The following is a 15660-nucleotide window of genomic DNA, read 5'->3' as shown; positions in this document are numbered from 1 at the left end:
TTTAAAGAATATGCTGACAATCTCAAGTTGTGTTTTTACCATACACACACATCTCTCGTCTGATTCTGCGACTTCAGTTCTGTACAGGCATAAGGGTAAGTCAGCCGCAATGAAGTTAGCGGTATAAACAGGAGCTGGGACTGTGCTGTTAATCCAGGTTATCGGGCTTGCAAAGAGGAGTGGGGCTACAGCTCAGTGACGCAGCACCCGCTGCGCATGCAGAAGGTCCCTGGTTCTGCCCCTGGCAGAATCTCGACTTGGCAGGTGCCAGGAAAGACCTTCCTCTGACTCAGACCTTTGTCTGATCTCCGGTGGAAAGTAAGAACCTGCTGCTGGCAGAAAGAAAAGGAAAAGGCAGGATGGTACACATACAATGTATTTCCATTCTGCACTACTGTAGGCCTTCCAGATCCATAGATTCTTTACCCATGGATTCAACTATAAATGGCTTGAAAATAATCCAAAAATATAATAATTCCAAAAAAGGAAAACTCATTTTTGCCATTTTATACAAGGGACATAATTTTACTATATCATCGCATACAGTGGGCCCTTAGTATCTGCTAGGTTTGGTTCCAAGAACCTCCGTGGATATCAAAATCCATGGATGCGTAGGTCCCACTGGATACAATGACATAGTAAAATGGTAGGATCCAAAGAAAAAGCTGTGTTGGAATCAGTATGTAGACAGATCTTGTAGCACCTTTGAGACTAAATGAAAGAAAGAAGTTGGCAGCATGAAGTTTCATAGACCAAAGTCTATTTCTTCAGATGCTTTTGGTGGAGTGGAAGCCAGGGACAGGCCTATATATGGAAATTGCAGACCAGCATCATCCATATCATCATCATTGTCATCAATATTACCACTACTGCTGCTGCTGCTGTGTATGTATGTGCCTTCCTCTAGTACAGTGGTGGCAAATCTATGGCACGCACGCCAGAGGAGGCACTCAGAGCCCTCTCTGTGGGCACATGTGCCATCACCCCAGCACAGAGTTTGCCAGAGTTTGTTACTGGAGCGGGTTTTGGGTTGCAGTTTGGGCACTTGGTCTCTAAAAGGTTCACCATCATTGCTCTAGTACCTGATATTCCTTTGTGGTCTCTCATCCAAGTACTAACCAGGGATGGTCCTGTTTACCTTCTAAGATCAGACAGCTCTGTGCCTTTAGGGTATTTAGGTCACACACCACCACCACCACTACTATTAGTAGTAGTAGTATAATATTTATGACATGCCTTTCCCCTGTTTAAGATTCAAGGCAATGTACCACGGTTAAACATAGCAAAACACTGCATTTCTGTCTTAAGACAATGTACTCTTCACAGCATAAGACCTGTGAACGGTTACCCAAGGAGTACAAACCAGGGTGTACTTATGTAAGGGATCCTGTAAGCAATGCCACCTAGAGGGCATTTCTCTGGCCCCAACGCTTCACTTTAAGTGCCTCTCTCCTGTAGCGAGAATCTCCAGAGAACACAGACATGATTATAGCATCTTGCAGCTCCTGTTCTTGCACAGCCTAGTGACAGCTACTTGACAGCTCCTAAGTAGCTACTTCCCCTTTCCCAGAGCAAAACAGCCCAGGAGCAGAGTCATCAAAGTAACTCGACCTGCCTCCCTTGAAAGACAGGAGACGGCTGAAGGGGGAAAGGGTCTTTGGTGGCAATCTTTGTTCTTGGAGCTTCCCAGTCCAACCTGAAGAACATTTAAGAATAAATCTAAGCACAGCAAGTACAAGAGGACAGGATGCAGCTTTAAAATGCCAACCTTTTCTAGACAGTAAGAGCCCCAAAGCAGGAACAGAAGAAGATGAGTAGCAAAACCAGAATATTCCACCACCATCCAATAACAGAAAATGCCTGATTTCAACCAAAACCATTCCAATGCAGTTCTGAATGCACCTCACTACCACCTTCCTTCTAAAAACAGAAACTGTCCAAGCATGTATTTACTATCATTTACAGTTTCACCCATTAATGCATATTTTCTGGGTGCTTTACAGTATAAAGCACTAGGAAAATGCATTGCACTGCATCTAGTTCAGGACTTAACTTGCCGATCTCTTAACTAGGGAAGCCATGGTTTTTAGACTGTGATTCGCATCTTGTTTGGCAACAGCAAGTCATGGGTTCAGTTTAGAAGTAATGCTGAGCTTTTTCCTACTTGTGAGTTCCTCTTTACTGAAGTCAAAGGCCTGTTACAGACAGCCAAAATAAAGCTGCTTCGAGTCACAGTGGAGGTATGGTGTTTCAATGATGCAAGCGTCCTAAGAGTCCAGAAGCCACACCAAAGCCACGTTCCAGTTGTTAGGGCTGTAGCGTGGGTTTGGTGCAACTTCTGGACTCTTAGGACGCATGCATCATTGAAACACCATACCTCTACTGTGACTCAAAGCAGCTTTATTTGGGCTGTCTGTAACAGGCCATAGTGATTCTGCCATCTGCACTCAGTACTTGCTTTCCAATGGTAAGCCAAGATTCTAGCATTCTGTCTTCCAGTTCTGTGCAAATATGACCCTTGTTGCATTTCTCTATACATAGATCAGATATAATAAGGGGGGGGGGGAGAGAAGGCTGTGCCCCAAAGGCTCTGTGGGAAAAGCAGAACTGGAAAATGAAGCAATAAGTCCAACATCCTCATCTTTACAATATTTAAATATTTAATTATTGACATAGTGGATTAACAAGGCATCGCAGAGAATCAATACACAAAAAGGTTGCTCAACAGAAAGAATGTAAACTTAAGGCCTGTTACAGACTGCCCAAATAAAGCTGCTTTGGGTCTCTTTGGAGGTATGCTGATTAAATGATACATGCATCCTAAGAATCCGGAAGCTGCACCAAAGCTGCACTCCAGTGCTTAGGAACGGAGTGTGGCTTTGGCACGACCTCCAGACTCTTAGGACCCATGCATCATTTAAAGAGCATACCTCCAAAAAGACCCGAAGCAGCTTTATTTTGGCAGTCTGTAACAGGCTAATGTTTACTTCCTCATGGGCATCTGAGGACGTAGGTTTGTCTATGAAAGCTCATACTGCCAACTTCTTTCTTTAGTCAGTCTCAAAGGTGCTACAAGATGTCTCTACATACTACTACCTCTGATTCCAAGACACACCCTTCCTACACTGAAGTAGAGGTAGCCACATCCAGAAATCTCCTCCTCCCCAGGGAGTAATAAGAAGGGTCAGGCATCTTGTTGTGTGTAACAAGATTGTCTTGGGCCAGAGCACCCATCAGAAGCCCAAATTACAGCCTTCTGTTGCTCTCTATTATGGGGCTTCTGCCCTTTCTCCCCAAGAAATAAGCACTCGAGGAGAGAGAGTGTGCCTTAACTGCTAAGTGCTCTCTCGCTTCCCCTTGGCAAGCAATCCTTCAGTAAATGAGGATTGTACCCAGCCAGCTACAAAGCACTTAACAGCTGGCACCTACGCAAACAAAAGAAATCCCGATAACCTCAAACACGGAACCTTCCCAGGCAGCTAATATGTGCCTTTGCTTCACTGGATCTCTCCGGAGATGCTTGAGTGGTGCACGGCTTTGCCTTGAAATGGTGGGAAACAAATGGGACACTGTCTCCAAAGGAGAAGGGTGAAGGTGAGCCTCCCCACACTTGAGTCGCGCAAACAAGCACCAGAGTTCAGCTGGTTTTGAAATCCCCCCTCCTTTTCTTTCTCCTTATCATCACCTCCGAGGCTTAAAGGCAGGGTGCCATCAACATTCTTGTTTTACTGTTAGCTTTAGTGGGATCACAACAGTGGGAGGCTGGGTTCACAGCTAAGTCACCCTCAAAGGAAACCCTGAATCTGTGGCTTGGTTCTCACACTGCACTGACTGCACACGTTTCCCAAGATCAGAATTGCCTGCAGAGCTCTCTGTTACTTCCAAACTGTCTAAACCAGTTTCCAGCGTTCCCACAACAGGGTCATGCCTTCTTGCACTCAATGGGCTACTTTGCATCCCAACGGACATGCCCAATGGGGATTTTTATTTCCTCACATCCTTCCACCAGCTATACACACATTATTTTTGAAACAAGGGCCCCATACAGACAAGCCAAAATAAAGCTGCTTCGGGTCACTTTAGAGGTATGCTGTTTAAATGATGCATACGTCCTAAGAGTCCAGAAGCTGCTCCATAGCTGCATTCCAGGCCTTAGGACTAGATCATGGCTTTGGTGTGGCTTCCAGACTCTTAGGACGCATGCATCATTTAAACAGCATACCTCTAAAGTGACCCCAAGCAGCTTTATTTTGGCCTGTCTGTATGGGTCCAAGGAAAAGGGGGCATTTGAAAGGAGATGGTCTTGTGGCAGGGAGGGATTGAAGGATATGGGGAGGTAGAGGCTGTCTTTGAGAAGCACGTCCCCAAGATATACATGGAAAATGACACTGGTGCATTGTCCAAAGATATAGCCATGTTAGTCATTATCCGCCTACAGTTATGTAGCATTTTTGAAATTAACTGGGAGAAAGTAGTTCACAGCATAGTTTTTCATAGATGGTCTACTTCACCCAGATGGTGTGAAGGAGAAGGGCAGAGTAGTTAATAATAGGTTGGAAGAGAGAAGAGGGTCAAGAATGAAAGATAGGAGGAGAGAGATGGAAGGAGAAGGAGATAGGGAAAGGTATTAGAAGAAGGAAGAGTAGGGAAGATAGGAATGATCATTAGAAGGAATGGAGAAGGAAAGCCGCTCTGAGTCCCAGTTCTGGGAAAAGAGCGGGATACAAATAAATATAATAATAATAATAATAATAATAATAATAATAATAATAATAATAGAGAAGAGGAAGAAGAGGGAAGGGAAGGGAATGCGGGTGTTAAATGTGGATGTAATTGTATGTGTGTAATATGGAATTGATTCTTGGAAGAGATATTATGGCCCGATACAATCAGGCCAAAATAAAGCTGCTTCGGGTCACTTTGGAGGTATGCTGTTTAAATGATGCATGCATCCTAAGAGGTCAGAAGCCACACCAAAGCCACAATCCAGGCCTATGGATTGGAGCGCAGCTTTGGCACAGCTTCCAGACTCTTAGGATGCATGCATCGTTTAAACAGTATACCTCCAAAGGGACTCAAAGCAGCTTTATTTTGGCCTGTCTGTATGGGGCCTATATCACACTTTAAAAGTTAAATTTAAAAAAAAGACTGTCTACTTCACCCAATTCACCATCTGTAATAGCTTGGGAAGATTTTTGGCCCTCAACTCCTTGCTATACTAACATCACTCCCAATGTAGTGAAGCAGAATTAGTTCCTCTGCATGAGTTATTGTTCCAGATTAGCCTTCTTCCAATCTTGTCCAAAGCCATTGAAATCAAAGCCTCCTGTACCCACAGACACAGAGAGTGGTTCCGCTAACAGCAATTTAGTTCTTCCTCTTGCATATAAATCTTTTGAGATGTAAGAGTGAAGTGGTCTTCAATTCTAACCTGAAGTGTACTTCAGCTTCTGAACTCAGAATTGTCATCAGGTTGAATAACCAAGCAATCCGCATTGGAAAGGGGCTCTTCCTCCATTCTGCTTAGCCAAAGGCAATGTCACCCTTATCCGTTACTATGCCTTTGTTCCTGAAGCAGCCCAGTTTGCCATTCATGTAGCTGCTGATGTCATCGTTGGAATGGATCCTCTCAAATCCATTTAATCCTTCTATATCCCTTTAAATGGCTCTGGTTAGCCAGAGCAAAAATGACAGTGCCCTCATTTCCACCTATTACAGAAGGCTGATACTGCATAGGTATTCATGGTAGCCCTTTCCCTATCTGACATCAGCCAGCTCCTCCATTCTTTCATTTGTACCTTATAAGCTTCAGGCCTCCTCTCCAAAATGGTGCTTTTCTAATAGAAGTGGGGAAATTTCTGTGTGTGGCTTTTGCCCAAAATGTGTGTGTAGCAAAAAGCTACATAACAGATGGGTGTCCACAGATGCTACTGAGATCCCAGCAACTTCCAACCAAAGCACTGCGATGGTTGGCTTCCTTCTGATTCTTTACCCTTTTAGGGATCCCAAACCTTTGCATTCTCATAAACGTGAAAGGCAAACACATAGAAGGCAGAGTTTTTAAACAATGTTATTAGCACTTAATTAATTAAACAGGATGAAGGGAACAGAATTCAAGTGTTTTCTTAAAACTCCATACATGACCAGTCTCCATGAGGGCTTCCTCAAATGGAAGTAAAATGTTTGGGGTGCAACTGCACATTACAAAATGGTGAGGCACTTGAAAACTGAATTCCAAACTTGCTCTGTTTACGCTTGCTTAACATGTAATAAACCTCTACCCAATGTCAACGTAGTAACCCCATGGCACATTGCCCGGGCCAAGAGCAACCCAACAATGCAAAACCATGGTGTGAAGAAAGAACAAGAACTGTGTGGTATATATGAAGGGAATGACCTGCCCTTGATGGTGGGGCAAGCATGAAAAACAATTGTACTGGGGATTCTCTAAGTGACAGAATACCTGCTTTGCATGCACATCGAGCCAGGTTCAATCCCTGGTATCTCCAACCAAAATGATCAATTTGCATGTGATGGGTGGGGAAGTCCTTCCCCCCCATTACCTGCAAATTGATCATTTTGAGTGGAGATTCCAGGGATTGAACCTGGCTTCATATGCACCTGAGATCCTGAACAGTTGCTGCAAAGGAGACCAGCACTGGGTCAACTAGGCCAGAGATGGTGAATGTTTTAGAGGACAAGTGCCCAAACTGCGACCCAAAACCCACTTATTTATTGCAAAGTGCCATGTCCCTCTGGCTTTCTAGTAACAAACTCTGGCAAACTCTGTGCTAGGGCGACGGCACATGTTCCCACGGAGAGGGCTCTGAGTGCCACCTCTGGCACGCATGCCATAGGTTCGCCATTACTGAACTAGGCTGTCTTGGTATAAAACAGCCTCCTCTGTTCCAGATGCCACTGCTTTTTTTAAAAGCCAAGTTCATGCAAAACTGCTCAAAGTTACTTAGGGAGGTAATCTTACTGGAAACATCCATTTTCTTTTCTCGCGAAGGAGAATGAGGCCAAACAAAACCATATTAAATTAATCTGAGGAAGTAGACCAAGTCTGTGAAAGCTTAAGCTGAAACTTCCTTTGCACAGTTAGTCCCTTTCTGTTCCCGTATTAAATTAAGCATTTGCTAACCTTGTTTTCAGGATGAAAGAGCCAACAGATATGTTCTAGGATATATAGGAGAATGAGCTCCTGGCTTTAGCTGACCCTATAGTAAGAGGAAAGGGCTTGGGACAGTGTGTGGACCACATGATGATTTGCCTGTTATGTTCAAAGGCTAAATAGATGATGCTTCAAACAGGCTAAGGCCTGTTACAGACTGCCAAAATAAAGCTGCTTTGGGTCTCTTTGGAGGCATGCTGTTTAAATGATGCATGCATCCTAAGAATCCGGAAGCTGCACCACAGCTCCACTCCAGTGCTTAGGAATGGAGTGTGGCTTTGGCGCAACCTCCGGACTCTTAGGACCCGTGCATTATTTAAAGAGCATACCTCCAAAGAGACCCAAAGCAGCTTTATTTTGGCAGTCTATAACAGGCCTTAGTATCCATTAGGGTTTGGTTCCAGGATCCACTATGGATATCAAAAGTCCTATTAAATACAATGGCATAGTAAAATCTTGTCCCTTATATAAAACGGCAAAATTAAGGTTTGCTTTTTTGGATTGGTTATTGTTGTTGTTGAATATTTTCAAGCCATGGATGATTGAATCCATGGATATGGAGGAGGGCAGACTGCAGATGGCATTTTCAGCGCTGCGTCACCATGCGCCCATCAGCTGACAGTCACCAAATGGGTGGCAAGACATTCTGACCGCCAGGTACATATGAACCGCACGCAAAAGTATTGTCAGGCTGGCAAAGTGGCTGAAAATAAACACAGGCACAAGCTCTTTGTGGTAAGTCAATTCTGTTATTGTGACGGTACTATTTGGACAAAAGCAGGGGAGAAGACTCTAAAGGAGAAGACAGAAAGCAAATGTTTTGAGGGCATGCGAGGGAAAACAGCACAGTATGTCCTCTAAATGCCGTTGGTATAAAGATCAAAAGTAGAAAGACCTCAGTCAGCAGGGAGTGAGTCTGCCATTCCTGCAGCTTCTTGTGCTGCGAGAAGAGCACTACTGTAAAATTCATGCCGGAACAAAAGCCGGGCCTTGCCCTTGTAATGCCCTATCTTATTAAGGAACCGGGGTCCTAGCCACACGCTAGAAAAAGAATCAGTACGAGGGAACCAGAAAGGCAAGGAGTCAATTCCAGATTAAGCAGCGGCTTAAAAGAACAAGCAGCATTTCTGACATTGTTTAAGGAATTACAAAATCAAATTACGCATGCATACATATGCTGTGGGTTGAGAGTATTGCTCTACGAACACAAGCACTGACCATATAACAACTGGTTATAATAAACAGTATTTAAGGGGTAAGACACACATATATCCAAGTGTTGGATTTTTTGATGAACTCAAGTCAAAGGAACAGAAATGGAAAAGGTGTAAGTAGTTAGTAGTTACAGTAATTAGGTGGCAATATAGACATCCCTCCATCAATGAGCTGATTAATGTATCTGGTGAGAAAAAAATGCTTTAAAATAAGAGAATAGGGTCCCTCTGAGCTGCTTTGATGCCCAATTTTGGGAGAAAACGGGGATGATGACGACAACAATGATGATGATGATCATCATCATCATCATCATCATTATCATCACCATGTATACAGATCATGCATGAAAGGAAGGATGGAGGGAAAGGAGGGTGCTGCACTGCATTCAGTTCTGAAGGTATCCAGGAGAGAGAACAAGGGAGCAACCCACAGTTGCCAAGGGAAGAAGAGAGCAATGCTTCTATTGCACTACTAAAGTCTGTCATTTTTAAGCCTTTAGAAATTATCGACATATCACCCAACTCCGCGCACAAAAAGAGACGAGAAACTTCCTATCAAAAGAATTCTCAGATAGTTCCTTATCTCGCTAGAAATTAGATTACATCCCTATCTCACTAGCAACTTGCTAGCACATAATCCCACACTTGAAAGGGCAAAGAACAGATACAGTGGTGCCTCGGGTTACGAAATTAATTCGTTCCGCCGCGGTGTTCGTAACCCGATACATTTCGCAACCCAAAAAAGGCTTTTCCGAAGCGCGGCTAGCGGCTGGAAAGCCGCTAGCCGCGCTTCGCATTTGAATTTCGCGCCGATATTTTTTTCGTAACCCGAAAAAAATATCGTAACCCGGAACAGTTTTTTCCTATCTATTTTTTTCGTATCCCGGAAATTTCGTAACGCGATCAATTCGTATCCCGGGGTACCACTGTACACAGAAATGGCACAGCATTGAAACATACCAATTCTGGAAGTGTGGTACAACAAGAAGATGTAAAGTTTTCCAAACCAACACCACCAGCTCAACAAATCCCACTGTTACTAACACCTACCTATCACATACCTAAGCTCCAGGTTCCCTAAGAATTTGTAAGATCTTTAGAGCAAAGACCTTATATATTGCTAGCACTCTGCAAAGTTCAGTCCACAGGGTAAAAATACAGAATACTCATGTTTATTTTGCTCTCTCCCTGCTGCTGAACATCAGTGAAGCATCTTCTGTCAACAGATCAAAGATGAAGACTCCCAGGTTCCTAACCAATTTCGGACAACGCCAGCACAATACTTCGCACAATACTGTTGCAATACAATAGTACTACAGTACTATTACTGACCTTCCCAAGCCTTTCCAGGGTAGAAAGAACATTCCCTTCTTTCTTTCTTTCTTTCTTTCTTTGGTTCTCTCTCTTTCTTTCTCTCTCTCTCATGTGCATAAAGCAGCACTAGGCCCTGAAGCAAAGCTTTCCCCCTGTTTGTGGCTGCTTGGACAGGTCTACTCTTCTTCCACATGGATTCCCTCATGACAGCTTCAGGGAAAGCACCCATGCAAAAAGCCCTTTCCTGTTTAAGAACTGAGATTCTCTAATAAGAGGCCTGGGGAGAACTTACAGCCTTTTGGGTGTCTTTTAACTCCAATTCCCATCATCCCCATCCAGCAGACCAAATGATGATGGAAGGAGCTAGTGGAAGGAACTTCAATCTAAAAACTAGAGCTCCATATTTCCACTTAGTAGCTTCCGGTTATGATAGTCTCCTTTCCCCTGAAACAGCAATCCTAGTGACCTCAACAGCATAGTAGTACACTCTTAATGCTCTGTAGATAAGGAGGAAATTAAGCTCCCTCCAAAATGTTTTCACCGATATCAAGAATTTTATGCAGCACATGGGAGCATTCAAGGCACTTATCAGACTAATCACCAGGGTTCATCTGAATCAAATCTGAGAACTTTTGTATGTCTTTAAATCTCCCGACACAAAAGGCGATAAGGCTACTTGATCCTTCTCACAAGATGTGGCCTACCCCATCTCTCCAAGTGGCAACTAGCAAGCTTGTTTTCTGCTGCTCCAGAGTTTAGGACCTGGAACAATGGATGGAAGCTACAGGAAAGGAGATTCAACATTAAGAGGAACTTCCTGACAACAAGAGCTATTTGACAGTGGAACGCACTTCCTCGAAGAGTGATGGAGTCTCCTTCTTTGGAGGTCTTTAAGCAGAGGCTGGATGGCCATCTGTTGGGGATGCTTTGATTGTGAGTTCCTGCATGGCAGAATGGGGTTGGCCTGGATGGCCCTTGTGGTCTCTTCTAACTCTACACAGCAACCAAAGCAAGGAGCCAAAGAAGTGGGGATGGGAAACAGAGAGGAGAGGGAAAACGGCATGTGTTTCCTCTCTTAAAGATACTCAAATGTTCAGCTCCTCCAGCAAGGGGCCATTGTTTAACTCTGCTTCGGCTCTTATTCGTGGAGACAATTCCAGAAAGAAACACTGGCTGACTGTATTTTAGCACCCTACCAGAAAGTTGCATGGACCAACTGTGCAGAAAACACTGGCTGTATTTCAGCACCGATGGAGTGCCGGAGAATGTCAGCACGTCCCTCGTTGTATTTCGTATTACTATTCGGCTGCTGGGGCGATTGCTAGACCTTTTGGAACGTGGCTCTCCTTACATCTGAAAAACAATTACTTATCATACACAGTATTCAGAAACTGTACCTGAATGCAGCAATGAACTGAATGAGGATAAACCAACTGAAATCTAACAGTATACACTATAAATATGTGAATCCCCCCCCACTAGAGAAATCAAAGTATTTACCTGTTCTAGATGTGGATGCCCTTCCATATGTTGATAGATAGCAATTCCCAATATCTCCCACCACTAAGCATGCTGACTAATGTCAATGGGAACTATGCTCCAACATCATTTGGAAAGCCACAGGTTTCCCACCCCTGCTTTGAAAGAAAATGCTCTTGTGGCTCACTGTAAAGCTCTTTATGGATGAAGTTCCACAAAGCTGGTGCCATTAATAAGGAGGCTCTGATTCTAGGCAGTATCTGCCAAACCATCAATGTGCAACCAAAGACTAATTACAGCAAAGAGATTATCAGATGAGGGAATGGCATACATTCCAATAGGCTTAGAATATTTCTACATATATTTACAATGTTGAGCAAACTGCAACGAGGAATTCAGCCTGCCCTTGGGAGGAAACCATCCTACTGCCCATTCTGGACTCTTAATCATGATCAAGAGATGCAGCCTTCATGTGGGGTAAAAGCTTGCCCCCAAAGGGATAGGCTGACTCCAAGCAGGACTCAGTACAAACAACAATTTAAAGCTGTGTGATTTGCCTGTATCTCTGAGCAAGAACAGAGCATTTAAGCATTCCACTAACACAACGCATTAGAAAAATGGTTTCGAGTGATTTATTTCCATTGGTGGCTTTCCCCTCTTCTTTTGAAAAGCACATCAGTCTTTCCTTTCCTCCGCGCTCCTATAGCATGCCAATGATTTCACAGGGGACGAGATGACAAATATAGCAGCACTTGTAAGCTTGCTCTTTTGATAAGAAAATCAGAAGTAAGTATACACCACACTAGTGGGAAAGAAAGAGCACTACAAGTAGCCAGGGAATCACGACAGCCTCTACTAAGAGGCTGCGTGAGGCAGCTGCCTTAAGGCAACACATCTGAGATCCCATTAAAGGGAAGTAAATAGTAAGTTAATTAGCTGACTGGGTTTTGTAATGAACTACATTCACATACCCACCAATGGCACTACCTTTCTGTGGCAGTGACAGTGGGAGTGTGTGCTCCTGTGAGGCAAGAGGCTATGCCAATGGCAACAATGCTGCTGGTAGGGTCTCCCATGTCAGACAGGCTTTTGCTGAGGAGCCATGCATAATGTGTCAAACAGCTAATGGGAAGGGGGTGGCAGCGGATCTCACAGGTGCTTTACAGAGCGCCCAAAAAGGGCGCTCTGCCGGCGCCGCTGGTTGCTGCGTCCAGGAACCGCAGCGGACAAACCGTGCGATTCCCGGACGCAGCAAGTCGCCAATGGCACACTTGCGGCATCATTTCCACTGCACGACGTGCGGACGCTAATCGCCTGTGACGTCAAGATGGCGGCACCCATGTAGAATGGGCGCCGCCATTTTGTACATACTCAGCGCGTACTAGGGTTAGGGGCATCTGGAAAGGATGCCCCTTCCTAACCCTAGTACGTGCCGAACACATACTAGGTGCCCGTGTGGAACAGGCCACAGAAACAATGCCATAACTAAAGCCTGTTAATACTCTGCAGAGGGAGGTACTGGTAAACCACCTTTGGAAGAACCTTTACCACGAAAACCCTATGATGAGACAACACAAAATGAAACAAGGACTAGTGCCACAAGATGAAACTCCCAGGTCAGATGTCACACAACAAGCTACTGGGATACAGCATAAGTACAAGTAGTGCTGTGGCTAATGATGCAATGCACTCAAGCCAAAGGGATATTCAGCTGTTGATGTGCTCAGAGGCAAAATAAAAAGTCCAAAGCTGTATGACAGCAAGATCCCAAATTGTGTGAGTCACAGAGACCACAAGGAAGAAACAGAATGGTTTCCAGTTGGCAAGGGAGTCAGGCAAGGCTGCAATTTATCACCCTATCTGTTTAACTTATACACTGAATTTATATATAAAACAGGATTGGACTCAAGAGGAAGGAGATGTGAAAAAAGTGGAGGAAGGAGCATCAACGATGTAAGATAAGCAGATGACATCATATCACTAGCAGAAAATATCGAGTATCTGGAAAGATGACTGAAGAAAGTCAAGGGAGAATGTGCAGAGACAGGTTTATAGCCAAACATTCAGAAATGAAAAACAGTGACCACAGATGGTTTCCATAATTTTGAAGTAGAGAATGAAGATATTGGAACAGTTTCCATATCTTGGCTCAGTCTGAATGCAGGCTGCAGTTCAAGAAATCAGAAGACAAGGATGTGGATGGGCAGCTATGAAGGAGCTAGACAAGCTCCTGAAGTGTGAAGATACTGAATACCAAAGTTAGGATCATCCAAGCCATAGTATTTCCAATGTCTATGTATGTCGTGAAAGCTAGACAATAAAGAAAACCGATAGGAACAAAATCAACTTATTTGAAATGTGGTGGTGGAGAAGAGCTCTATGGATACTGTGGACTGCTAAAAAGACAAATATATGGGTTCTAAAGTAAATCAACAAACCCGAACTCTCCCTAAAAGCCAAGGCTGTCACACTTTGGTCCTATCATGAGAAGACATGCTTTATTAGTAAAGTATGACAACAACGCTTCGCAAAGTAAAAGGCAGTAGGAAAAGAGAAAGTCTGCATTCCTAATGTACAGAATCAAGGAAACCATGGCCCTGACTCCGCAAGATCCAAGCAGAGCTTTTGATGACAGAGTAACTTGGAGGTATCGCATTCATGGGGTCACCAAACTTTGAAGTTGATCTGACAGCACCTAACAACAAAAACATTCATCTAACATTATCTGACACTTTATCTGTAAAAATGCAGTAGTTTTGGATTACATAACTGAGTATATAGATTCTTGAACAGCTCCAGGGTCTGAGAGAAGCTACGCATGCATACCCATCCAACTTTATGTTCTTGCACCATGACTCACTCCTACCTACGATCTTTCTGTATCCAGTTCCACCACCCTCAGCTGTCCAAAGCTCTGCTCACTCCCACATGGTATTCCTTATGCCTAGAACTGCCTCCCAGAACAATGCCATGCAACCACCTTTCTGACTTCCTTCTATTATCAAAATTGACAGTTCTCGGGGAAGATTTTTGAAGACCTCTGGGTTGACATATATCACTTTTTCTTCCCCCGTTTAATCCGTTACTCAATTTAATTCTTCTTTATCTTCCTTTTGTTTTCTCTGGGCTCTGATTCTTTATTAGGCATCTTGTAAGATTGGTTGGGGAACATCAGGCCCTAGAGCTGAATCCAGCCCTACTGGATTTCCCAGATGAACGCACAGCCTTCCCCATAGCACCACTGTTTGCAGGTCTCCCAGCATTTTTGCAGCCCCCCTCCATACTTAAATGATAAAAGCCACCTCTTTAATTACTACCAGTAAAAACTTTAAGCTACAATTTGTTGGTGCATTTGATCCCACCCATCCCTGGAATGTAACCCACAAAAAATGGTTTGAAACAGAATTTAGCTCCCAGGCAAAAAGATGGATGGCACCATATAAACACCCTTGTAGATGGATGCCACTGTATAAACAAAACAGTGGTTCTCAGTAAACATGGGTGAAGCAGAACAAAACATAGTACCAAATAACCCATCTCAGTCAGGTAGCAATAGACATTTCTCTACTATCACATCTTCTACCACAGCCAAGAAAACCAAGTCTAGCAACACACATATCTTGTGGTTTAATCCACTCTCTCTTACCTCCCGGCCTGTAGACTACATCATCTTCTGTGATGAAAGAAGTGATTTCCCCATTATCTGTTCTCTCATAGCGAGATTTCTTTTTGGGAGGCTTTTTCTTGTTCTTCTTGGTGGACTCTTCCGTGGTGGCACTGTTGTTGTCATTGTCCTCATCTTCGCTGTGGTCACTCTCGGCATAGTTCTTGGCGCCGCCTTCCAGAGTGCAACTCCGCCGCGGCCGAGAGTTCTCGCTCTCTCGCGCCTTCTCTCGCTTGTCCCTCTCTCGGTCCCGGTCCCTGTCCCGATCCTTCTCTTTCTCCTTGTCCTTCTCTTTGTCCGCTGTCATGATTCGCCAGGTGCCTTCTTCTGTCCTCTCACGGCTCGGCCTCCGTGAAAGGTAGACAGTGAGCCTGGGCTTCAGTCTTCTGAATTTCCCACTCAATTCCAGGAAAAATTAGACCTCTCCAACAGCCCCGACGGTTTAAAAAGGCTCTTTGGAAAGAGAAGACAACAAGAAGGAAAGGGATATTAGTCATGAGAAATTCTTGACACATTTTAATTTGCAATTTGCAGTGCAAACATTTGCTTATGTTTCATATAAAATATTTTACATTTTACTGTATAACATGTACATAACATTTAATATATATAAATGCACACACACTTGGAGGGAGAGTCTATTTTCTCAGGCCTGTTACAGACTGCCCAAATAAAGCTGCTTCGGGCCTCTTTGGAGGTATGCTCTTTAAATGACGCATGGGTCCTAAGAGTCTGGAGGTTGCGCCAAAGCCACACTCCATTCCTAAGCACTGGAGTGCAGCTTTGGTGCAGCTTCCGGATTCTTAGGATTCATG

At 44.0% G+C, this 15660-nt stretch overlaps 1 protein-coding gene across 16 annotated transcripts in view; it reads right to left on the bottom strand.

The window, feature by feature from the left end:
- RERE (arginine-glutamic acid dipeptide repeats) overlaps window positions 1-15660 on the bottom strand; it is a 339495-nt gene that overhangs the window by 205362 nt on the left and 118473 nt on the right. For all 16 annotated transcript variants that reach the window (XM_042479825.1, XM_042479823.1, XM_042479830.1 and 13 more), the window contains one exon: window positions 14828-15298. In XM_042479825.1, the coding sequence (XP_042335759.1) occupies window positions 14828-15152 (325 nt within the window). In that variant the 5' untranslated portion in view covers window positions 15153-15298. The remainder of the gene's footprint in view (window positions 1-14827; window positions 15299-15660) is intronic.

This window comes from Sceloporus undulatus, chromosome 7 (assembly GCF_019175285.1).
Source record: "Sceloporus undulatus isolate JIND9_A2432 ecotype Alabama chromosome 7, SceUnd_v1.1, whole genome shotgun sequence".
Taxonomy (NCBI): domain Eukaryota; kingdom Metazoa; phylum Chordata; class Lepidosauria; order Squamata; family Phrynosomatidae; genus Sceloporus; species Sceloporus undulatus.
Note: the sequence above shows the minus strand (reverse complement) of the source record. Positions and strands in the feature narration are given on the sequence as shown.